This window comes from Maylandia zebra, linkage group LG3 (genome assembly GCF_041146795.1).
Source record: "Maylandia zebra isolate NMK-2024a linkage group LG3, Mzebra_GT3a, whole genome shotgun sequence".
Lineage (NCBI taxonomy): Eukaryota > Metazoa > Chordata > Actinopteri > Cichliformes > Cichlidae > Maylandia > Maylandia zebra.
The window spans coordinates 33,233,830-33,258,495 of record NC_135169.1 but is presented as its reverse complement, the minus strand read 5'-3'; the positions used below and the strand labels follow the sequence as shown (position 1 = coordinate 33,258,495).

Below are 24,666 nucleotides of genomic sequence, written 5' to 3'. Positions count from 1 at the left end.
GCAGCTTCTTTCAAAAGCATCAGAAATCTTTTTGATAGAAATAGTGTGAAACTTCACAGAGCTAATGAGGAGGGCAGTCCTCTGAAGTCAAAGGTGATAGTGTAACAGGCCTCTGCCCAAGTTCCTCGTCTTATGATAACTTGTCTAGCATTTAGCAGACTGATGAACAACTGACCACCACTTTTTATCGTTTTCTGATAAATATTGTGTGTTATTGTAAATAACGTGAAAGGAAAAAGGCATAAAACCTGCTTCAGTGTAAAGTATCTCCAGTGTTAATATCTCTGGCCTGTTAGATCCACACACATGCACACATCATGCTCACTCTCTTAGCCTCTCTTTCCGTTTTTCCACTGTGTGCATGTGCATGCATGAATATGCTCTCAACTACACGCAGATTCCCTCTCACTTAAAATAGCTGCTGCTCAGCAATTGATACGTGCTGCTAACAGCAGCCTTGTGAAGCTGTGTGTGTGTGAAAGTGATAAATGAGTGGCTGGTGGGTGGGGTCAGTGAGAGTGGTGAGGCTAAGAGGCTCAGAGGAAAATCAAAAATGTGTGATATTCAGGATGGAGAGGTGAGAAGACTTTGAAGACTAAGACTGTGTTGGTAGGGTCAAAGGCCAGAGAGGCAAGCAGGCGCAAGAACTGGCTGTCAGCACCTTCACTGGTCTGTGTTCAGCTGTGTTATTCTGCTATTAGAAACCTTGATCTAACTGGAAAAAGTGTGTTTCCACTGGGTCACTCTGCTCCTGAAGCTGTGGTTCTATTAAAAGTAGGTTGTCTAGCACATATTTTTCATATGAAAGGTTTTCATTTAGAGTTGAATAGACCCTGACCAATTCTGGAATTTTGAAACAGATACCAAGCTCTTGACTTCAAACTTTGGATCTGTATCGTAGCTTTCAGTTATATAATTTTGTCCATAACAAGAAGCAGAAGGTTACAAACAATTAGGAGGACCTATTGGTTTTCTTTGTCGCCTGTTGTGGAATTTTCAGTGGTTTAACCAACCAATTTAAAGTTGCCAGCTCTATAAATAGTGTATTTTAATACTAGCTGACATTTTCAAGACAATAAAATCGTTAATGTGGCCCTTAAAAACACTCCAGAACAGCTGCTGTGGACCTTATTGCCAGGACTGTTAAGCATCTTTCAATATAGTGGAATATAAACTATGTGTTATTTAAAGGTATAGTGTAGTAATGACATCCTCTGCATAGAATGAAGCAGAATGAAGTCACCCACCCTCTGTATATCTAATCTGAGGTTTTCTGGTCAATGTCAGGACATTTTTATATTTTGAAGCTCTTGGTCCTCCCCTCTTGCTTCTCACGCTACAGCTAAAGCAAGATTTAGGTACCTTGGCAGATAAAGCTTCTTACTGAGTTTACAAGTATACTCTCATATTCTTGCTCATGTCAGTGTCTGTCTATGTGCCTGTGTAACAGAAGCACTAGGATTATGTTATTAGAGGAATTCGTCTTATCAGCGAGTTGTCTGCTTCTGTTTGGTTTATTTGTCGTTTTACTTCACCTCCTTGAGAAGATAAATTGCTTTATAGTTACACTGTAAAGTGTTATTAAAAGCATTTACGAATAGGCAATTGCAGAGGGATCTCTCAGTTTGGAATTTCTTCTTTCTTTCATATTTGAAATTTAAATATTCTCAGAAGAGGGGAGTTTATCTTTGTTTCTGCAATGCATGTGTGCATCCCTAATTGTTAATAATTTGACAGTCAGCATTTGCCAGAGTTATGGTAGTCGTCCAGCCTTAGCAAGGCATCAGACCCCACTGGCAACCACAGGTCACTTGGAAAAGATGTGTATTCCCCAGCGAGTGGTTGCTGGAGGTTCCTTGTTATTGCTTTGGTCAGATTGCTGCAGTTGTCTGTAGTTTACATGGAAGACACCTGCCAACTTCTCACCAAGTAGAATTGAAACTGTGAAGAGGGCAATGCAAAACAGAAACGGAGATTTCAAAGTAAAAGTTTTGAAATGTATTGGCTTCAGCGGTGAGCCAGAACTTTCTCCGTATACCTGTGGGTTTTTTTTTGCTCTTTTTCAAGTTTTGCTACTACTTGGTAAGGAGTTGGTGTACATTGTAGGCACACAGATTGGCTTCATGCAAACTGCAGCAGACCTTTGCAGTCTTTCATCAACCAAAAACAGGAGGTTTTCAGTCCATCATGCTCCTTACTATTTCACCAAGCTACTGTCAGTAACCTCCAGGAGCCGGTCGGACAAATAGACATTTTTCATTAGCAAGGTGACCTGGGGGGTTTCTAGGCTGTGTGACTGAGACTTTTCTGTGCTACGCTTTTTCACAAATTGCATACCAATGTATCAGTCAGGCTCCAGTAACAAATGAGTAATGCGCATTGTCTTTGAAGCAATACACTGCTTTTGATTAGTGTAGTGTTGATTTGGCCTTGTGTAACTTTCATCTTGCTGCTACAAATCAACTTTATACCTCTGAGATGGGGCTGTGTCTTCTCTCTGCAGTGATTAAAGGCACAAATCACACAAATTCTTTAAGCACATGGATTTTCTTTGGCATCTTGAGATTAAAATTTACCAAAAGCGTCATTCGTTGGCACTTGAAAAAACCAAAAATATTTCAAAGAGCCAGTAGTGGCAGCCTAAATAACATGTTTTTATGGGCTAAGGTTTGTAGGTCTATTAGTAAACCACTTGCTATGTTGAGGTTAGAGTTTGAGCATGTCAGATTCCATTGGGTTGTTTTCTTTGGTAAGTGAGTGTGTTCATAAGTTTGTCTGTCTGTCTCTGTTTGTGTAAATGACTGTAGGTAGGTAATTGGTACATGTATGTGAACCCACAAGTATGCTTGCATCCCTTTGTCGTCATGTGTGAGTCTTTTTGTTAACTTTTTAACCTTCTCCTCTTCGAATTGTGTAAGATTTCCATTTTAGAGACTATTAGTTGTCTTTTCAACCTCGGCAAGAAACGTTGTTCCAAGTAGTTGTCCAAATATAGAGACAAAGTTTGTATTGGCCAGAGTTTTAATCAGTTCATTTTGAAAGGCCATGTGCTGGCAGGAAAACCGTCCCCCAGCGCACGATACAAATCACCCCCAAACCCCCACCTAACTTTTTCAAAGAAGAACACAAAAGCAAATATAATCAGTTTCACTTCACTAAACACTAAATGCAAGTGTTTCCCAGCAACAGCACATTTGTATTACTGTTTTCGTTCATTTTCTCGGAGAACAAATATGCACAACATCGTGTTATTTATAGCAAGCTTTTCCATTGTGCAAATCCATGGTAACTCAGGCTGAATCCATACAATCCCAGAGCAATAATGACCTAGATGTGTCCTCCTCCTCCTCCTCTTCAATGGACCTCCCAGCATGAGCTTCCTCTTGATGTTATAAGGTCTAATATAACCCTACTAACGACTGGCCCATCCAGAACAAACACAACAATCAATGAATTGCAACTTTACGGTAATATCGACCACAGTCGCTGACATCTCAATTTTCTGCTTAATAAGAGGAAATCTCCACCAAAAATTGATACCAAGATAAATAAACCCCTCAGGAGAAGAGGGGGACATGGAGAAAGGAACATGAGGAAGAAATGCAGCTACAGCAACAAGAGTCAGCATAACAAAGGAAAATGCTGCGTCTGTCTGTGCAGTGTGGTCTGACCCAAGTCTGGAAGAGATGGGATACATTTTCATGGATGCTTTAAGCCGGCGACAGTCCCCAAATCATTCCCTGCGCATAAGCAGTTTCAACATGCCAGTCTGGAGTCAGGAAAGCAACAAGCTTCACCACACTGTTGCCTCTGTTTATTTCAAAAATCAAAGCTAGGCCTTGGAGATGATGCCGTGGCTGCTCGGAGAGTGAGGTAATGCTCTCTGTATTGCAAATATTGCATAACATGTCAAATTCCATGTTAAAAAATGTTTTTCATATCATGGATTTATAGGAGTGTAGCCAGAATACAATTTAGGTGCAAGCACATTATTGGATGATTTAAAAAAAAAACATTAGCTGTCACTTTTTGGTGATTGATTCCATTAGTCATATAGTAAAGGGATCTGTTTACAGCGAAAAAGGCAGAGATAGCTTTCCTACCAACAATAGCCTCAACAAAACGCATTCCACAAAAAAAGCCATGTCATTTCTGGCTCTAAATCTAAGATTCTTCTGGCTTTCTGGTAGGTACCAAGAAATGATGACAAACTGATTATTGACCAATAGTGAGTGAGACTGTGTGCCATTCGTTTATATTGAAGTTTCACAAAAAGGGGTAAAAACATATCTCTAAAAGGAGGAAGGCTGCTCAATAGCTCTTTATTTTGTATATATTTAGCTAACTAACTCTCCTGGCTGGTAAACTATAATGTCGGGGTTAACCCTGGACTATGAATGTGGTTCATTCCTTACTAGGGCTAAATTGCCATGCGAACATATACTGTAGACCTAACAGGTATGAAATTACCGCCTGTTGCCCAGCAAAGTCTCTGGAAAATAGCATTACCGTTCCTGAAACATCACTCAAACCTCTGTGCATGAATAGCAGAAGGGTCTAAAGGTTTTCAGTATATTCTAGTCTTTGTGTTTCCCGGATGAGCATCAGTAATAAATATAGTCTTAGCACAACTTTATTCCTTTCATTTTTTCTGCTGAATGCACTAATTTAGACGCCAACTTGTACATGAAATCACTCACACTGTCATGGTGAATTGGATTAAAGGACTCAGGTGCGAGACTCCTTGCAGAATGACAGTGGATTTATTTACAGTGAAAAGGTGAGTTAACAGTTCGAGTCTATAATCCAAAAAGGGCAGTGCAGTGATACGGCGACCTCTCCTCACGGTGACAGTGCAGTAATAATCCACAACAACTCCTGGTGCCGGCTCCTCCTCCAATCCCTGAACCCCGGTTTAGTTCAACGTTCCAGCGTTGGTTGTGACTCAACCGCCCCGTTAAATAGGTCTGTGCTGGTAAGGTAATTCCGCACAGGTGCGATGATTCTAGCTCAGGACACTCCCCTCCGGTGAACTGCCGTTCTGTGCCATGGCTTCCGGAAGTACATGTTCCAGCAGAAAAACACATGCACAGGATGGAGAGGAGAACACGACACAGTACACACAAACACCACAACAAATTGACAAGACGATCGGTGAGGACCGTCTAGCCATGATAGTACCCCCCCCATTAACGGGAGCCTCCCGGCGACCGACCAAACTTGTCAGGGTGCCGGCGGCGGAATTCCTTCACCATAGCATCATCCAGAATCGCACCCAAGCACGCTCTTCCGGACCATACCCCTCCCAATCCACCAAAAACTGGAAGCCCCCACCGCGACGCCTGGCAGCCATAATCCGCGTGATGGCATAAGCAGGAGCGCCGGCAACAACCCGGGCGGGCGGCGGGGGCCTGGAAGACGTCTCATATGATGCTGAACAGAGGGAACGGCCAGCTCACCTTCAGTGATGGCAAGTAATGGTGGCTGGTACCCCAGCGACACTTCAAACGGAGACACACCAGTGGCCGCTGACGTGCTGGAATTGTGGGCGTACTCAATCCAAGCCAACTGGTCACTCCAGGTGGATTGGTTCGAGGAAACCACACAGCGTAACATGGTTTCCAACTCCTGGTTCGCCCTCTCCGCCTGACCGTTCGTCTGAGGATGAAAACCTGAAGACAAACTCACACGGGCCCCTAGTCCTGAACAAAACGCCCTCCAGACCCGGGAAGTAAACTGGGGGCCCCGATCAGAAACAATGTCTTGTGGAATCCCATGTAACCGAAAAACATGCTCGGTAAGGAGCCGAGCCGTCTCTAAGGCAGTCGGGAGCTTGGGCAACGCCACAAAGTGCGCCGCCTTGGAAAAACGATCTACAACAGTTAGTATGGTCGTGTTACCTGATGACGACGGTAGACCAGTGACAAAATCCAAAGCAACATGCGTCCAGGGGCGCTTGGGGACCGGCAGAGGGTGCAAAAGACCGGCCTCGGGGGCACTGGGGGTCTTATTGCGAGCGCAGGTAGGGCAGGCCGCAACGTAGTCCCGAACATCCCTGAGAAGAGAGGGCCACCAAAACAAACGTCGCAAGAAACTCACGGTGCGGTTCTTACCAGGGTGGCAGTAGAACTTTGCTGTATGGGCCCAGTGTATAACCTTGCCCCGGACCGTTGTGGGGACGAACAGTCGTCCGTCAGGGCCCGTCCCTGGGTCTGGCTCCTGTTGCTGGGCCTCTTTAACCATCCTCTCGATCTCCCATGTGATAGCTCCCACGATGCATGTGGCGGGCAGAATGGGTCTCTGCTTCTCTCCGTCATCCGTGTGTGGTGCAAATTGGCGTGAGAGAGCATCGGGTTTCGTGTTGCGTGATCCTGGTCTGTAGGTTATAGTGATATTGAAACGTGTAAAGAACAGGGCCCACCTGGCTTGACGTGCGTTAAGACGCTTAGCTGCCTGGATATACGCCAAGTTCTTATGGTCCGTCCAAACCACAACGGGGTGTTCACTTCCCTCCAACCAGTGCCTCCATTCCTCCAGGGCCAGCTTGATGGCGAGGAGCTCCCGATCGCCCACGTCGTAATTCTGTTCCGCTTGGGTCAGCCGTCGAGAGAAGTAGGCACATGGATGCAGCTTGCCACCCACCCGCTGGGAGAGAACGGCCCCCACCCCCGAATCCGATGCGTCCACTTCCACCACAAATGGTCGGGTGAGGTCAGCCTGGATCAAAATGGGAGCAGAGGAAAACAGTTGTTTCAAACGGGCAAACACCTGCTGCGCGGAACTAGACCATAGAAAGGGCAGTTTGGGAGAAGTGAGTTGTGTGAGGGGAGAAACCACCTGGCTAAAGTTCCTGATGAACCTCCTGTAAAAGTTGGCGAATCCGATAAACCTTTGCAGTTCTCGACGCGTCTTGGGTTCGGGCCACTCCACCATTGCCTTCACCTTAGCAGGATCGGCTCGTAGCCGCCCCTCCTCCACAATAAACCCCAAAAACGGCACAGACTGAACATGAAACTGGCATTTCTCACCCTTGACGAAAAGTCGATTTTCCAGCAGACGCTGCAGCACCAGTCGCACCTGTTTCACATGTTCGGCTCGAGTCTTAGAGAAGATGAGAATGTCGTCTAAATAGACAAACACAACACGGTTGAGTCACAGCGTTGGTTGTGACTCAACCGCCCCATTAAATAGGTCTGTGCTGGCAAGGTAATTCCGCACAGGTGCGATGATTCTAGCTCAGGACACTCCCCTCCGGTCAACTGCCGTTCCATGCCACGGCTTCCGGAAGTACATGTTCCAGCAGAAAAACACATGCACAGGATGGAGAGGAGAACACGACACAGTACACACAAACACCACAACAAATTGGCAAGACGATCGGTGAGGACCGTCTAGCCATGACACACACATTCATGCAGCGCTTTTAATACTAAACTACTGTAATGAGTTTTCCCTCTCACATACACTCACATCGCTGCTTTGTGTGCAGCAGCTGTTTTAATTTTCAGTCCAGATTATGTGTTTAACCTCTGCATATTTTTCTAACATAAAAACATAATCTTTCTTTGTAAAACCAGACCCCTCAGTTACCAGTAGACTTATCTACAATCAGATACTTCCAGCAACATCTCTTTAATGTGAATATGCTTATTGCTAAATTGCGAACCCCTGGAGTAATTTAGCAACTTTGTCTGACTGCAAAGCCTGATGGCTGATATCTCGGTAAGTGAAGCCAGAAAGGAGTACTTTGGCTATACTGAACTCGCTTCATAGTACAGGGCCCAAAAGCGTACATATCAATTAAATCCTAAAAATGTCCACACAAAAAAACCCCAAACAACAAACTCTGAACAAAAAAGAGAAATTGTGAATGACCTAAAATATAATGTCCAAGTCTCACTCAGATCATTACTGCCCCTGTTTATTTTTCCCAGTGAAGTAAAACAGCTCTTTCCCTTTATTTACCGGTGTCAGAGGAACAGAAATTTCAAAATAAACTGTTTTTTGTACCAGTGTATGAAATAATGACATTTTAATTTGAATATCACAATTAGTAAGGTCAACTTCTCAATCTTTCAAATATTTTTTCGTCTCATTTCAGCTTTAATGTAATATTTTAAGATCTTATCTTAGGTTTCAAAAGAAAACTTGTTTGGCTAATAAATGAGCCTGTACAATATCTGAAATCTGTATCAGGGATCAAGTGCAAGTATCGAGGCGCGAGAGTCCTCCACAGGTTTTTCCATTTGTTTATGTTTCTGACCTAGTTAATTCACTCATATAGATCGAATATAGCTAATATTTTATGTAAATCTTAGACATCCCCTACAATCTCATCTGCATATCAAGCAACCTCACCTGACCTTCATATCCCACACAATACTTCATGATTAAGTCAAAAAATGTGATCACATTTTGCCTCCTAGTCATCGCCATTAATGCCTCCCTGAGCTGCTGAAGGTTCCTTCCTGTTAAAAGGGTGTTTTTCTTTCCCAATGTCACCAAGTGCATGCTCAAAAGTAGTCGTTTGAATTTAGTGTCTTCATCTTAAAATATAAAGCACCTTGAGACGACTATTGCTTTGTTGCTGCTTTTTTTCCAGTGTAACATAGTGTCGTAATGTATTTAAAAAAGACTTTGTGGAAATACATCAACACTTCTTTTTCTCCCAGTTGCTCAGAGCAGCCTGTCACTGTGTGCGTGTGTGTTTGTTCTCAAATGAGAACATGGGATGAGTAATTTAGAGAGAAGATGCAATTTCTATGCTGCATTGGACAAAAACAATTTAATTTCAGTTTAACTTTCAGAAAAGATCACTCATCAATCATTATGCCTTAAGTGGAGGTTCTCAAAACCACAAAGAGTGTTTTTGACGTTACATGAGGATTGCATAGATGATTGTTAACCTGTCTGGGGTGTAGTTGGCAAAAAAATTTAGGACTAGAAAACTATTCATAGAAGAGGAGAGCCATTACAGGAAATTGCTCCCAATTTGGCAACCAGTGACATACTTACCAGTACCTAATAATTTAAAAGTCTTCACCAAAGTCTGCCTATGTGAGAGGATTTTTAAACAAACTCAGTTTGACTAAGAAGTACAGCGCCATCTGAAGTGTTGGCCAAGAGAGAGTGTGGACAGTTAGTTAATTGCCAGACACAGTAGGCTGGACAGCTGTGTGTGTTAGCTTGATGGCTTCTGTCACAACACCATTCATCAAACTCAACAACTCAACCAGGAACAACAAGAGAGAGAGAGAGGGAGAGACACAGAGAGAAGGAGAGAAGCTATTTCAACAATGTGATGTCAAGGCGAAAGGCTATCTTGGCTGGCAAATGAGAAGCTTTTTCAATTATCTGACAACTAGCCTCAGTGTTGCTCTTTCAGAAAAGGTTCAGCGAGGCAGTGATTGTGATCCAATCACACACCCCAGAGAAACAGTTTGCTCCTCATAATAGTCTTTGTGTTGTCAAAATAAATCATTAATCTTGTTATTTGGACTTTTGGAGATTTCTTGTAACCTCTCTTGGGAGAAATGGGTAGCAAAAGAATAAATCAGTGAAGACAAATTATCCTGTCTAGTTTAACAATAACAGGAAAACTACCAGAAATGCAGAAGATAAAATATGTGTTAGAAATAGTTTGGATCTGGAAAAGGATGGGACATCCTGCACATGCTTCACTATTACAACTAATTTTCTGATCATCATAACAAAAGAAAGAAAATAGAATATTACTGCTTCAAGCTGGTGTTAGGAAGCATTTGTATTCAGTTCCTGTGCTGTTTTACAGGTGACATACGAACACAGACTGTGCAGTGTTGTTTATTTCTGCTGTCATTTCTACAGTGTGATAGGATTCCTTCATTGTATGGCTTTCAATTTGTTTACTTTTGTATACTTTACATACCTCTAAATTTGTCTTGAACAACCCCTCATTTTCTTGTATTTTGCTTCCAAGGAGCCACACTTTCTTCTAAATTTGAAAAGTTGTTTTGAACAATAAGTTTTTTTAAGGTTTTTTGAAAGCCTTTCAAAGTTTTTCTTTGGACATTGGCTGCTTTTTCACAAGCAGAGCCCCATTAAGTTATAGTAAAAAGGGAACTGTAGAAGAAAGCGGAGCATATAGCAGCATAAGGGATGACTCAGTGTTACCTGTTACCAGGTCTTCCTATGAGCTCTTTCTAAAACTGAAAATTTTAAGCCTTACAAACTTGAATTTTAAAAGTAGAGTCAAAGCTCCCAAAGATCCAGCTCCCAAACTAGGAGCTGGATCCTTTGGAGAGAGGCGTGGCAGCTCAAGGCTCTGCCTCCCATTCTACTTTTAAATAGACAAAACATTAAAAAATAATACAAAAATAAATAGCTATGTTAACATTAAACTGTGAATATATCAGTGCAGACTATCTCACAAAGCAGAACATACATTTTTGATCTGCATATCACAGGAAACATTTTTCACATTTTATCTAGAAAGTTCTGATAGCCTGTCGTCATAATTCAGTGAAGAGCATGAACCCTTTAAAAACCTTCTACTTGAACTACTTTAACCCAAAGTACAGCTTTTTTTTAAACAGCACTTCAGAGGAAAGATATCTTTGGAAGCCTTTAGCTTTCCTTCACTCCACAGCCACAAGTTTCTAATGCTCCACAGAGCATTAGAAACTTGATTTAGCACGTGATAATAACCTCACACTGGCAACAAAATGAAATTAGATTTATGAGGCAGATTGCTCTGAGGCAACTTTCAGGTCTCTGCAAGTCATTTAACAGACAAGTTGAAAGGTAGAAAATCCATCTAAAAACTTTATTTAAGAACTTTTAGAAATGTTGAGTGTAAATATACTTGATTTGCAATTCATGCTGTGGGCCAAATATCCTTTTCGATGGGCATGAGCAGCTGGTTGGCGCGTGTGGAAACCAATCTGATGAAAATGAGTTCTGTGGAATAAAGTCACTGAAACAGAGATGATGGGGCATGAAACAATGTGTGAGAGGCTTGGAAAAATGACTTCAAATCTGTTGGAGCTACAAGAGATCCAAAAAAGTGTGCTCTCAAGTGAAAACATTTCAGGAGTCATTTGCCTCAAAAATGAGACCCAACCACAGGTAGGAGTTAAGACATTTACTTTAAGTAAATCTGCTATGGTTTTGTATTTCTGTGAAGCTTTTTTGCTAACAGAAACAACACTGCTAAAGAATCAGTGATTCAACCAAGAAAAAAAAATCAAATAAGTAAGTGAGTAAGTGACCTAGTTTTTCTGAAATATCCAAAGTATGTGTCCCTGAAATGTTGCTCAATAACACCAACATTGAGTCTGGTGTCTGTGATTGTCCCTAAATGTGTGCATGTTGTCCTGTTGGGCTCCTACAGAAATGTTGTTGTTATTCTTACCACCAAAGCCAAGAGCAGATAGCCTGTCAAAACAAGCCCTCCAACTTCCGACCGACGGGGAGACAGCTTTCCGAACGGATGCAGTTGGGTTGCTTGTTTTTGTCCTCTGTGGAATGCCTGCAAATAAAGTTTTTGTTTCTGGAACGTGGATCTCAGAGAAGTAAAAAACTGTGGCGGATTATAACAACAGCTTTCACTATTCAACTTTATCAGCCGGTATATTTGAGTGAGCACATACTCAAGTGCACATTTCCAAGCGGTGCCCGCTGCTGCCAATGCAGAAAGAATCATTAACCAGCTTTACTCAGAACCAGGTGGGTTCAGGCTCTGATCAAAGTTATGGGATGGGGCTGATGGGATGACAGCAGCATGGTGGTGGTACAGAGGTCCTCATTTGAATTCAGGATAGCTGCCATGCATTTATAAAGCTTTGATTAACAGCTGTGGTACCTTGGCACTGTCGTTAGCCCCTCAAGGTGTGGAAATGTTTTGTAGTCACTTCTGCCAAATGCAATGAGGTGCCTGCTTTTGAAGTTCTAATCATACAAGCATCTGCTCAGGTTTTATTTCCTCTGCAGGTTTCCATCTTTGAAAATGAGTGTGTTTAAACTGCACTGCACTAGCATCCCATTCATATCATTGTGACACCCTAAATCATACTCTGCTTTATCAATCATACCATATATCCATCCAATCATTTATCTATCCATTGTCTGCCGCTTATCCCACCTCCTCCAGCTCTTCTCGGGACGGCATTGAGATGGTACCAAGGCATAATCTCTCCAGCACACCTTGGGTTTGCTGCAGGTCCTACACCTGGTAGGAAATGCATGAAACGCCTCATCTAGCACACACCCAGGAGGCTTCCTGGTCAGATGCCTGAAGCACCTTGGTTGCCTTCAGTATGGAGGAGTAGCAGCTCTGTGAGTCCCTCCTGACTAATGTCTGGCCATCTTATCCAATCTCAAAGGGAGAAGCACCCTACAAGATAAACATCATTCTGCTTTCAGTAGAACTTTTAGGTAGCCAGTAAGACCACAGATCGAGCAAGAAAGTTTAAAGAAGATTGGACCTTCACAAACTGATTCTGATGAAATCAGACATTCAATCCCCAAATGCAACAGTCTGTAACTGAAGACTGCCTACTGATGTACCTTTACTATGTCTTACTCATCATTTTTTCTTTTAATTGGTTGATTCTAATTAAATATGACTATCCAAATGCAGGAAAAAATGCAGAGAAAATGGAGGGGAAGGTGTAAAAGATATTACAAGAAACTGGACACAGATACATGACCCCTGATAAATTCTGCAGTATCCTCGACGCGTGCAGCAGAGCAACGAATACAGTTTCTAGAAAACAAGTCCTGCTGGATGGTATTTCTGCATGTACAGTGTGTCTAAGAGACAATACATTTTTCCTGTACATTAAAAAAAAAATAAATCATCAACTCCACATATGGGCTGCTCGTCTCACTCTTCTTTCTTGCCAGAGTTTGAGGCGTTGCTGGAGAGGAGATGGATTCATTGCTCTTACAACTAATCCCTCGAGGCCTGCTGGTCCCTTCACTATCACAGATGCTTTGACAGATAACACTGGCCCCAAACCAGATACTGAAGTGTATCTGGTTTGGGTGTATCAGCTGTCCCACTGCTGCCTGCTTATTACCTCCTCTCTGGAGCTACGCCGGCCACCATTGAAGGCTCTGCCAGAGTGTAATTGAATAAATGCACAGGGTGTACAACACAGAGAAACCTCTAGCTGACATATAGCTGTCCAGAGTTCCTCCGAACAGCCCATGAAGCATGAGACGATTGCTCCAGTAAATTATGTGATACTATAAATCCCCATCCAGTGCGTTTGACTGTGCTTATTTACGATGTGCCGTCATGGTGTAGGGTCAGAGTTGCAGCCCCGGGTGGTTTGCCCCTTTTTTTCACGGCTAATCAATGTTAAGTTCAAGAGTTTACTGAAATAAAATCACATTTTTAATAGAGCTGGTGGAATTTTTTTTTATATTTAGATTCAGCACAGTTAAGCGTGTAAGCACAATGATGTCATCTCGTTGTTTTATGTAGGTTATTACATGGATTAAGAAAGAACAACATTTTAAAAACTTTAAGCACGACTTGGATTTGGCTGGACTTTTACAGCTTGCTGGCTAAGTCTCAAACACATGTTACTCTTTGAAGCTTAAATTCTACTTTTTTCATCTTTCTTTCTCTCTCCCCTCGGTTATTAGAGAATGACTGCTTTATTATTATATTTTTTTCCCGTGCTCTATCAAGGGAAATTAATTTTTCTGAGCAAAAACAGCTGCAGTCTATATCTATTACGACTATATTATCAAGCAGAACTGCATTTTATACCTGTGCACACAAAAACCTGCTTCATTTAGCAGCTGTTGATTAGTAGCACATGCATTTGTTCCTATTCATGAAATACCATTGTGCATCATTACCTGCTGCCCTCTCTGCTTTATGCCTTGAATGATAAGATGCATGCTGAGAGTAACTATAAAGGGCAGTGCCTTCCCACACTCGGGCTCCTGCGGTCGCCTTTATGTTAATACCCTGACCTAAACTATGTGGAGGGTATTATTAGTGGGTATGCATGCATATGCTCCATTTGGTGGCATCTCCACAGTCACTAACACCAGCCACTGACTCAAAGCAAAAGCAGAAACCCCACTGTAGTTTTAGCAGACAGCTAATAAAAGACATTAAAAAAGAAATACAGCTAACAGTGCTCACTAATCCACACCAGCTTCTTCATTTGTTTTGACATGAAGAGTCTTGAAATGTTAACATTTGGATTCACACAACACCCTGCTAACACCTGGTAGGAGCCCGGGGGGGGGGGGGTGACGGGCTTGCCAGTGTGCACTGACAGCTGGGAGTGGGCGTAGCCGGCCTCTCCGGACTGAGAACCAGAGCGAGCAGCTGGATTTTTGAGAATCAGAGAACGTAACCTCTCTCTCTCTCATCTATTCTCTCTCCATCTTCCTTTTCTTCCCCTTTAGCTCCACGGGCTCTGTAATTACTCTGCTCCTGCCAGAGCTGCTTGAAGTTGAGCCAATTAGACAATAAAGAGCAGAACTTACTCTCCTGCTCCTCGGCGGTCACACCCTTGCGTGTCTCGTCTCTCTTCACCTCTCGTATTTTACAATCTGTCATGTTTAGATATCATGTGCTGTTTGGATTCGGGATACAGAAGAATATCCTCTTAACACGCTTTTCTTTGTTTCCTTTCCATCTTCGTCTTCGTTAAAAAATTCTTTATGATATGCCCTTTTTGCCTTTGCATAAGTGCGTAAGTGTGTAAGTGGATATCTGTCCTTCTGACTTCATCTTGGCTCGTTGTGCTTCTTTTATTCGTTGGTTCTTCTCTACCTTGTTGTTCCGACTGCTTTTTCTTTTTATCCAACCTCCACTTACAACATAACAAGACACTTTGAGCTTGGCCTCCACAGCAAAGTGTTGGATTTTTGTTCTGTGCTCTCGAGAAAATAAAGATATGTTTCTCTAACTTTAATGTCCTGTCTAATTGCATGTGCTGGATTGTAAACGGTGGCTAAAGTTAGTTTGTAAACTGGAGCTGGTGTCTGGGGCGGACACAGCAACTCGGTCTGTGTTGCCCACTGTTCCCTGGTGGTTTTAGACCACTGGCAAGCAGCTGCATAGTCTGTAGGAGAAATAATTACAATTGTAGACTTTCTCCTTCTTTTTTTTTTGGTCCCTTCTCCCCATCCTGCTCTCATTGCCTGTCCTGCTGATGTAGGGTTTTTAGGAACCTTGGTATTGAGGGCTGTTGTTAGTGGTCTTGTGTGACGTTCTTCGTTATTCAATTTAGTCACGTGACAAGAGCTGCAGCTATATTGGTCGCATGCTGGCATGCACAGCAATGAGTGGGACGTGTGTATTTGAATGGTGAACATGTACAGTAACAGCATGACTCTATTAAGTCCGGCTCAAGTTTGTCTCACTTGTCAATTTAAACTTCTCGGACTATAAGTGTGACATCTTGGGAAATTTACTTTCTTGGAGAGAGTTAGATGAGAACTCTGATACTGCTCTCACGTCTTCTGGTAGGTTAGTTTACCATTAAGACAAGATCTCAATGGTGACTACTCTGTTGGCTCTATCTAGAGGCAAAAAAGTATCTTATTACCACCTCTAGCGTTCATTTACATTGATAAAAGCAGTGTCATATGGGAGCTATGTTTCAGACTATTGCTACAGCTATTGCTACTACAGCTCTCTAATTCCAAAAAGTTGATTCTGTTCATCTGGACGTAGCGCTTTTAGTGGAAGAAACGTTCCGTCACTCATCCATAGGGATGGGTATTGATAAGATTTTAACGATTCCGATTCCATTTTCGATTCTGTTTAACGATTCGATTCTTTATCGATTCTCTTATCGATTCTTTTTTTTTTTTTTTAAAAAGGAGAACACTAAGGTCGATTAGCTCAGAGCTTTGTTTTATATCTTCTCTTTGAACAAGATAGAAATTTAGGAGTAACATGGCCTTACAAACCCAACAGTGAGATCTTGAGAGATCCAGCCTACGGCTCTTCAATGGGGTGTCACAGGGTCCCCAGGAAAAAAAAATTGTAAATGTAAAATAATAAAATAAATATTCTTGTGAGACATATCACATATTGACGGGGTCGGGTTATGTTAAAAAGTATAAATTGTTATACTTTGTTCATTGGTTCAAAGGTACCCCACACTTCTTTTTTTGTTTGCTTGTTTGTTCTGGTGTATTTTTCATTTGAACTGTTACTCTGCCAGAGTACTCATATTTACAAGATGGCATTGAATGCCCCATTGGTGTATCAGGAAAACTATTTTGTACGTATGTTCCTTGAAGGGGATTGAAGTCGTTCTTTTTTCCACCGCAGCGAAGGGCTAGGAGTAGGAGAGGAGCTGCTGTATGTTTTTGTTATCGAATCGATCTGATTGTGAAATAAAGCATATGCAGTGAGAAAGCAACTCCAGGAGTCATCCCTGCCTTAAAGCTGCAACATTCTTCTGTAGCAATAACAAAGTATAACATAAATTGTTCTGTGGCAATTACACAAGAATATCCAGTAATGTCCCTGCCTACAATTAAACACATTCACTTACCAAAAATCGGGGGCATCTGCTGTGGCAAATGGGTTCAAGCCTTTGACCACAAACTTAGACACTGCTCGGTGACATTAGTCTATCCTGGCCTGAAAGGAGACGCTACCGGTAGACTGCAGCGAGAACTGCCAGCGAGCGCCAGCCAGACTCTGTCTGTCTCTCTCATCATGGTCACCTACATGTACAGTAATGGCAGGTCTTGTAATAAGGCAGATTGCGCTAACATAATATGCACTGTTAGTTGATTATTTACCTGCCGCATTAACGGGAGAGGACGTGCAAACGTTACCGCTGCTGCTGGGTTGAGAGTCACGAGTCCGGAGCGGAATTAAAAACGCGTGTCATCGCGTGTTTTGTGAGCAAATGCTTTTGCATATTCGTAGTGTTTCCTCCCTTAAATGAAATATCTACTTTGCAAGTTGCCCTGTTGTCATCGGTTCTCATAAAGTATAATCAAACTTTTGAGCGTTTGAGCCGCTTAGGCGCCGTGTTTCCTGCCAGGTAAATGACGCTCCGCAACGTGGTGACGTCATTCGGGGCGACTGGAATCGATAAGGGAATCGTTTGCAAAAATGGCAAACGATTCCAAGGAATTGAAACAGTGGGAACCGGTTCTCAACAAGAACCGGTTTTCGATACCCATCCCTACTCATCCAAGTGACTTCTCCAGTCTCAGCTGACAGCTCTCACATTTTTGAGGGTCTACAGCATAATGCCAAAACACCTCTGACGGCCTAAGTTCAAACCGAGCATCATAATGTGTCTGGAGAATGGAAAATATCCAGTGAGAACCAGTTCCCTGGGAGAAAATGCCTTGTTGATGTCAGATATTAGAGGAGAATGGCTAGACTTGTCAAGAAGCGCTGTGTGGCAGGCAGGAGTTGGACCCAAAATGCAGGCTCTCAGATAAAAGGTTTAAACTCAAAAAACTCAGCTTTATTTGCTAGCAGGGGAAAAGCATACAAAACAAAACTACACTGGGAAATCTAAGCTCATAAGCAAACACAGGGAGAGAGTAACACACAGCAATGAGAGACAATGAGAAACACAGGGCTTAAATACACTGGGGAATAACGAGGGAATGAGACACAGAAGGAGAGCACAGCTGGGGGAAATCAGAACTGACGAGACAAGGAAGCAAAGCAGGATACACTCACATGAGACACAGACCTTCAAAGTAAAACAGGAAGTATAACACTGAGATGCGGACTAGACACGGTGGAGACAGAGACACTAAGAAACACAGAGACATAAACCATAAGGCATAGAACTGAAAGAACCAAGAGGCTAGAGATGATAAATAATACACAGAGGGAAATACTAGGCACAGAATACAAGAGACTAGACTTAAGGGAGTAACTAAAGACCAACAATGAGAATATAATTTACAATACAAAGTGACAAAAAGCACAGGAAACTCAAAACACTTCAGTCAAAAACCCAGGACCCTGACAAGACTGCTTCGAGCTGATAGAAAGGCAAAGGTAACTTAAATAACTATTTGTTAGAGCCAAGTTATGCATAATCTCTGAACACACAACATGTCAAACCTTAAAGCCCACCCCAGTGCCACTCCTGTCAGGTCGGAACAGAAAACAGAAAACGACTTGCAAAGGTTCATTAAAACTGGACAGAAAAACACCGAACGGGCTTCTTGAACATGGCAGTGAGTTCACTGTCGTCCAGTTACCAGATCTCAGTTCAACAGAGCATCTTTGGGCTTTGGTGGAAGGGGAGATTTGCATCATGGATGTTCAGCAGACAAATCTGCAGCAACTGTGTGATTAGCATAACATTAGCACAGTGAAGCTGAAGGATGAACGCTAACTTTTTTCCACTCGATAAAAGTTAACGTGAGGGTTTCTGGTGGATAGGGACAAATGCAATTGCATAGCAGGATGCTATACACGGACCAAACTTCAGTCAGGAGAACAACTGAGATAATCCATCCATAATACGAGGTTAGTCATTCATATACTGCAACAACATGGGAATAGAGCAGCTGCGAGAGAATTCGGCATTAATGAATCAATGGTAGAGAAGTAGAGGAAGCGCAGTTTTTGGCTTTCCTCATATTCCAAAAGTGCTTCGTCTCTTTACTATTACTGTTGCCCGGCATAATTTGCAGATGATGTTGTTTGCAGCCGCTGCAGTGGTTTTGACCAAAACAGGCACAGCTTGATGATGACACCATCAACATGCGCTATCGCGGTAGAGCGGTATAGTAAAAATCTCTACCGTTGGCCATATACCGTTTATACCGCCCACCCCTATGTGTGATGCTGTTAAAATGGACCAAAATCTCTGAATGGACCAAAATCTTGCAGCAGTCTCAAGGCAAATAAAAAAGGGGGTCCAACCCCATACTAGTAAGGTGTACCTAATAAAGTATCTGTGCATGTCTGCTTGGACATCGGAGCTCTGTAGGTGATCTATGTTGATTTGCAACGCCATCGTTGTGGTCTTGTGGCTTCCGGCTTGTTGATGCGTGATCAGTTTGGGATTGTGGTAATTAGCAGGGCGGATCAACACAATAAACTTTTTATTATGTTCCTTGAATCATTTCTAAACAATTTGCAGGATGCGTTGTCCATCTGGGAGGGCCCGCTGTCAGTGAATGACACTGACGTGGCTGTTTGTGTCAAATTAACATCCACATGAATGCCAGGACCAAATGCGTCCCAGTGGAGCACTAGATTTTACTGGCTTGTCAGTTAATGTTTTAGCTGATCAGTGTAACGCCCTTATGTGTGCACTTTTGTTCTTTTGGACTTTTACTGAGCAGCTTTACTGATTCTTTAAAAAGAATATTGAGCCAAGTTCAACTTTATTTATTCATGTGATCTATGTCTTTTTCTCCAACAGCAAATCCTTCGTCACTCCCGCAGTAATGCCACCAAGGTGATTTTCCTCATCACTGACGGCTACTCTAACGGTGGAGACCCTCGGCCTGTGGCGGCGGCTCTGAGAGAACGCGGCGTTGAGATCTTCACTTTGGGCATCTGGCAGGGTAACATCAGGGAGCTACACGACATGGCCTCTCAGCCCAAAGACCAGCACTGCTACCTGGTGCACAACTTCGCCGAGTTTGAGGCCCTGGCTCGTCGAGCTCTGCACGAAGGTAAGGAGTGACAGAGAAAGGTTCCAGATTTCCAGTGATTATTAAAAGAAACATCTGCGATCTCATGTCAAAGCTTTAGTTAAACATGTAACAAATCTCCCCTCTTTCCCACTTAACCCGTTTGGTTTTCCAGGGATGAGTTACATCATGCTTGATGTTATTCTTAATAATAAAAGTTCAGGCTACGCCAGCTTCTTTGAAGCCTGAGCGCATCCAATGTCACCATTTGACCCGTAGCAATATTTCTGTACTAGTGCTTTCACCCCGTTAAGTTTCTGTGCTTCTTTCAAAGTAAGTGGATAATATTTTACATTAAATCTGACAACATGCATTTCACATGATAACTTCTGTTTTGTGCTGCCAGCAGCCATTAGCCCTCACTTCTAAGCAGATTAGACGCAGCAACGCTCTTTTTCCCACACTTGAAGGGAAATTCCCCACTGTTCAGTGAAAATAGGGATCCAGTCACGGTTTTAAAACTTAAAATCTCACCATAAAATATCACAGACGAGTGCAGAGCGAGCTGTAAATCACGCACATGCTTACGCGGGCTCTGAGCGACCACGTCCGCATACACAGTGGCTGAAATTCCAGATGAGGCTGCAGTAGTAGAAGCGCTGGTGAGACGGGATAAGGCTACGAGAATGAAAGCCAACCCACACCGTACTATCAGCTCAGCCTCCGGTCTGTCTCTCACCCTCTGTCTTGAAGTCTGGCCCCTCTGCCAACAGCAGTCTCAAAGCACAAAGACAGGTTTCACATGGCCCTGTGGCTCTGTCAGCCATCCAGCAGTTGCAATAAAAACAAAACAAATAAGGCGGCAGGTTAATTTCTAGAAGTAAAATTAAATTTGACATTTAGCCTTGGTCACACCATCAAAGACAGTTTTCCCCCCTTGGCTCAGGCAGTAATGCCACAGCTCCCATTTCATTTTGGGCTTTCCTTTGCGAGCTCTAGTGGAGTTTATGCAAGAAAGATGATTTGGCAGGCTTTAAAAGTCGGTTGTACCTTTGTGGTTCACAAGTGGTGCCTGTTTTGATTTATTCTGTCTGCATTTCTGTGGTTAAGATGTCTGTTTGTCTCTGTCTGACAGATGTGTTGTAGCGCACACAAGAACAAAAAAATAAAGCAAAGCTTTGTTTCATCTTGCAGTTGTTGAAGACCGTGTTTTTCTTTACGACTTCATACAAAAATAAAGTTGCTGAAGGTTAAATGGTGCCAGAAGACTCCCCATTTTTCACATATTTTGGTCGTCTGCACCAATCGCTCCGTCAGACTTCCTTAATGATGGTGTTTTACCCAGCATTTAACTCGACACTTGAAAATGTCTTATTCTCAGGCGGTGTAATTGAAACCTGTGCTTCTCTGCGCTTGCTTGCTTCCCTCAGACCTCCCTACGGGCAGCTACATCCAGGAGGATCTGTCACGCTGCGCTTCTTTGTGTGAAGCGGGCAAGGATTGTTGCGACCTGATGGCCAGCTGCAAGTGCGGCACACACACCGGGCAGTACGACTGCATATGTGAGAAGGGATACTACGGCAAGGGTCTGCAGCACGAGTGCACAGGTAGGGCAGATTATATCTGTTTAATATTGGCTGTGATGATCTATGAATTTTCTGTAAGGCCCGAGTCACTAATGCTGACTGATCCTTCTTAAAAATGTCACATGTAGCAGATGTGAGATAAACTGCTTGTGACCTACGCAGCTGGGTTTTTACGCAGAGCAATTTGTGCACAGATTATGTTGTTCACATTGTGAAAGAACACCTCATGTGTTATGTTAACACCTAAGATCAAAGTTCAAAGCTTTTCGCTAGTAAAACAAATCCTCCCTGCTTTCGAAATTGACACGTGGAGCTCCTTTTTGGTTTCTTACCCCCACCACATTACGATCGCAGCCTCAGGTTGCTCCTGAGCTCACCGGGGGTGGATGTTAAATAAGCAGCCTGTCTACTTAACGCAGTGTAAGCTTTCCGCAAGACAGATCGCTATCACCAAACCTAGTTTATGTGATATAGCGGTGGAGAACTGTTAGTGATGTTTCTGTGTTCTCAGGACCCCAATTATCCTTCACTCACCTTTGACTCCTACACTCCCAGAAGGGGAGTCCTGCTCCCACCTTCACTTTCCACCTTTAATCACACCTCGTCCAAGGTTTTCTTTACTCTCTACATGCACCAGATACGCTGCTGTCTTTTTAAAATGAACTGCCTTTTTTCTGTGACTCTTAGTGCTCCAACTTCCACGTATGTTTTGTGATTGTCCATTTGAGGACAAAAAAGAATCTGTTTCATCCGTTGCCAGAGTGCTCTGCCTTTTACCCTCAAGTTTCTTACTACTAGTTAGTAGAAAGTCGGGCCTCTGGGATCTATTATTTGTCTTTTTAGATGACAGCATCGGTGAAAGTTGCTCTAATGTATTTGTGTGATGTAGACATAAACATGTCCAGGCATATATTAATGAGGTGCACATACATTGATTTATCTCTTGGGCTGTGATCCATAAAATCCATAAGCTACATGTTTCATTAAAAGCTGTAATAATGTAAGAACTGTTTGTGTCGAAGACCAGCTGCAGACGGGTTAAAGTGCACAGCTGAAGTGGTGATGTTGGAGAGCTTTCTCTTTTTGTCTTTTGTTCTTCTGAACACAAACATTTACCTTTCCTATCACCTTTCCTGGAATTTCTTAGAGTCGAATTTCCAATCTCTGAGTATGTTTTTTTTGACGTAATATGATTTAATCCACCCCATGTTGTGTTAATCTCCAAAGAACAGAAAACAAAGGAAGCATGTTTAATATTCCTCTTTTGGGTTTTCACACTATAGTCAAAGAATCCTAAACATGGGAGTAAAGATGGTTGTAGTGTGAAAAGAAAGCATTATTTTGGACAAATGGAACTAATTTTTTTCTGCAGATTCTGGAGATTGTTAATATTAAAGTTAACTTAAAATGTCTAAATAAAGATGGACAAAGAGTGGAAAGACTCGTGTTTGGAAGGACTGTTTGAGGACAATCTGGGACTCAATCAACTTTTCTGCTGACTTAACTTCTGGGGAAAGGGCAGATTTTTTAGGCTTCCAGTAAACGCAACAGATATCCAGTTAGCTGATATCATTAGTCCAGTTCAAAACTTCACGTTTGTTGCTCTGGTCATTGTTTACATTCTCTTTTTTCTCTTTTTTTTTCCACATGGACTTTTTGCTCAACCGTGATTGGTAAACAGAAGTTGGATTATAGGTCAAAACCACAAAGTCTTGCTTACAGATTCTGCGTATTGTGTGTAGATCTTTGTTAAGATAAGAGACTCTTACGATCAGAAACATTTGAAATCATCTCTCGGATTAGATTATGAAATTCAAGATATCAGAGAGATTCATGTCTAACAGTTCCCAGACATAAATAATAAATACATCCTTGCTGAACAGAAATGTTGAGGCAGCAGTTCTGCATGTGTTAAATCAGCTTGGAACAAGCCCGACTGCAGAATTGATAAAAACTTTGTGGCAGTTCATTAATTTTCGGCCTAACGCGCTGCAGACAATCATGTTAAAACACTGGCCAGCGGCTTGTGTAATGACACATTAATTTGTCTTCCATATGTCCGTCTCTGCTCTGTTAAATCTCCAGTTACACTGTGTAGTGTTACATGCTGTCATTGCATGAGGTTAGGGGTTGATACATAATTATTATTTTTTGTTACCAAACGTGCAATCATCAGATTCACAGGGGGCCTGTCGGACTGTAATTGTTGGAGAGCGGCTAGAAGACGCAGTGGTTTTGTTAAAGCTCTGTCACTGAGGCAGCTCACCCCGCTTGCGAGGAAGACAGGTGGGAGGGATTGAGAAGAAAATCGACCCTGAGTGCACTGCCTAGAGGTAACAATAACAGAAATCTGGATAACAATCACGTCCAATAATGGGAAACGACAGGCGGTAATCCCCCGTCGCGCTCGCCCTCTGGGTCTCTTCACCCACATGTTTTCAATCCAGCGTTTGATAACACGCAGGGAAGGAGGAATGAGAGAAATTTCAGTAACAGAGAAGTTTAAATAATTCAGAACGTCAGAAAGAGAACGTGAGAGCAGGGAGTAAGTAGGAATTCCAAAGTAAAGGGCATCGGGGTCATCGTGCCAAAACACACGCCTCCCTAATTCTCATCAGATGTTGTCGAGACTAGAGCCCCCCCACTCTGCTTATTAATGCTTTTTAATGCTTTAATTAATAGCAGGGAGCCGACTTTAGAGTTGGCTCAGCCGGCGCGAGGAAGGAAGGACACAGCGAGGCGCTGAAACCGCAACTCGGGACCGCTTCCTCCGTCTGTCTCCGACCCGCTTGTGTAATGCACTCTCATGGAGGAGGAGGCGTGAGTTAATGTGTCGTGGACGCTTGATTGTCTGTGAGCTGACCTGTACCCGCAGAAGCATGTGTCACTGCACGCCGAGGCACATTAGCGGTGTGAGCTTCGGTTTTTGTTAACTGGTGCGAAAGAGGCTCGTATGTTTTTGAACCCTGCATTTATTGGAGGTTTTATATTTTCTAATTTCTTACAAGGCTTCTTTGGTGTAGCGGCGGCTCCAGCACCAATTAAGTTTGCAATATGTAACATGTGAGGAAACTTGACAAGCTCCTGCTGTTCTTAGAAAAATCCAGCATTTTTTTCTTTAATACTCTGTTGCTTTAACCTTAATGGTTTTGGCTGAACTGTTGGTGTTGTGTGAATTGTGGGTACATTGTGTGCGTCAGCCGTGCCAGGTCTCTTGAGTGGCAGTGTGTACACTGCAGCACCGCTGCTGGAGCTGGATGCCAGGCTTGGGTTTGTTGTCTGCATCACGAGTTTGCAAACATTTTTATGCTTTTTCAGACTCTGTTTTCTCACATTAACATTAACAGTCTTTGACACATCTGAAAAGAATATGGCCGTGCTCGGTCCTGTCAGTGGGTTGTTATTATCATTGGCTGACGGGCTCTATTGGAAACGCTATCCAAATCCCTCCAGCGCACAGCAGTGTTGTTTATGAAGC

The 24,666-nt window shown here is 42.8% G+C and overlaps 1 protein-coding gene and 1 long non-coding RNA gene across 4 annotated transcripts in view; one reads left to right on the top strand and one right to left on the bottom strand.

Moving 5' to 3' along the window:
* The window catches only part of svep1 (sushi, von Willebrand factor type A, EGF and pentraxin domain containing 1), a 120,213-nt gene that overhangs the window by 26,415 nt on the left and 69,132 nt on the right, over positions 1 to 24,666 (top strand). For all 3 annotated transcript variants that reach the window (XM_076881725.1, XM_004574155.6, XM_004574154.6), the window contains exons 2-3: positions 19,389 to 19,644; positions 21,033 to 21,209. In XM_076881725.1, the coding sequence (XP_076737840.1) occupies positions 19,557 to 19,644; positions 21,033 to 21,209 (265 nt within the window). In that variant the 5' untranslated portion in view covers positions 19,389 to 19,556. The remainder of the gene's footprint in view (positions 1 to 19,388; positions 19,645 to 21,032; positions 21,210 to 24,666) is intronic.
* On the bottom strand, positions 15,817 to 17,169 carry LOC143416478 (uncharacterized). The gene is made up of 2 exons (XR_013096851.1): positions 16,777 to 17,169; positions 15,817 to 16,698 (listed from the first exon to the last, which is right to left on the bottom strand). It is a non-coding gene; the product is annotated as an uncharacterized LOC143416478 (long non-coding RNA).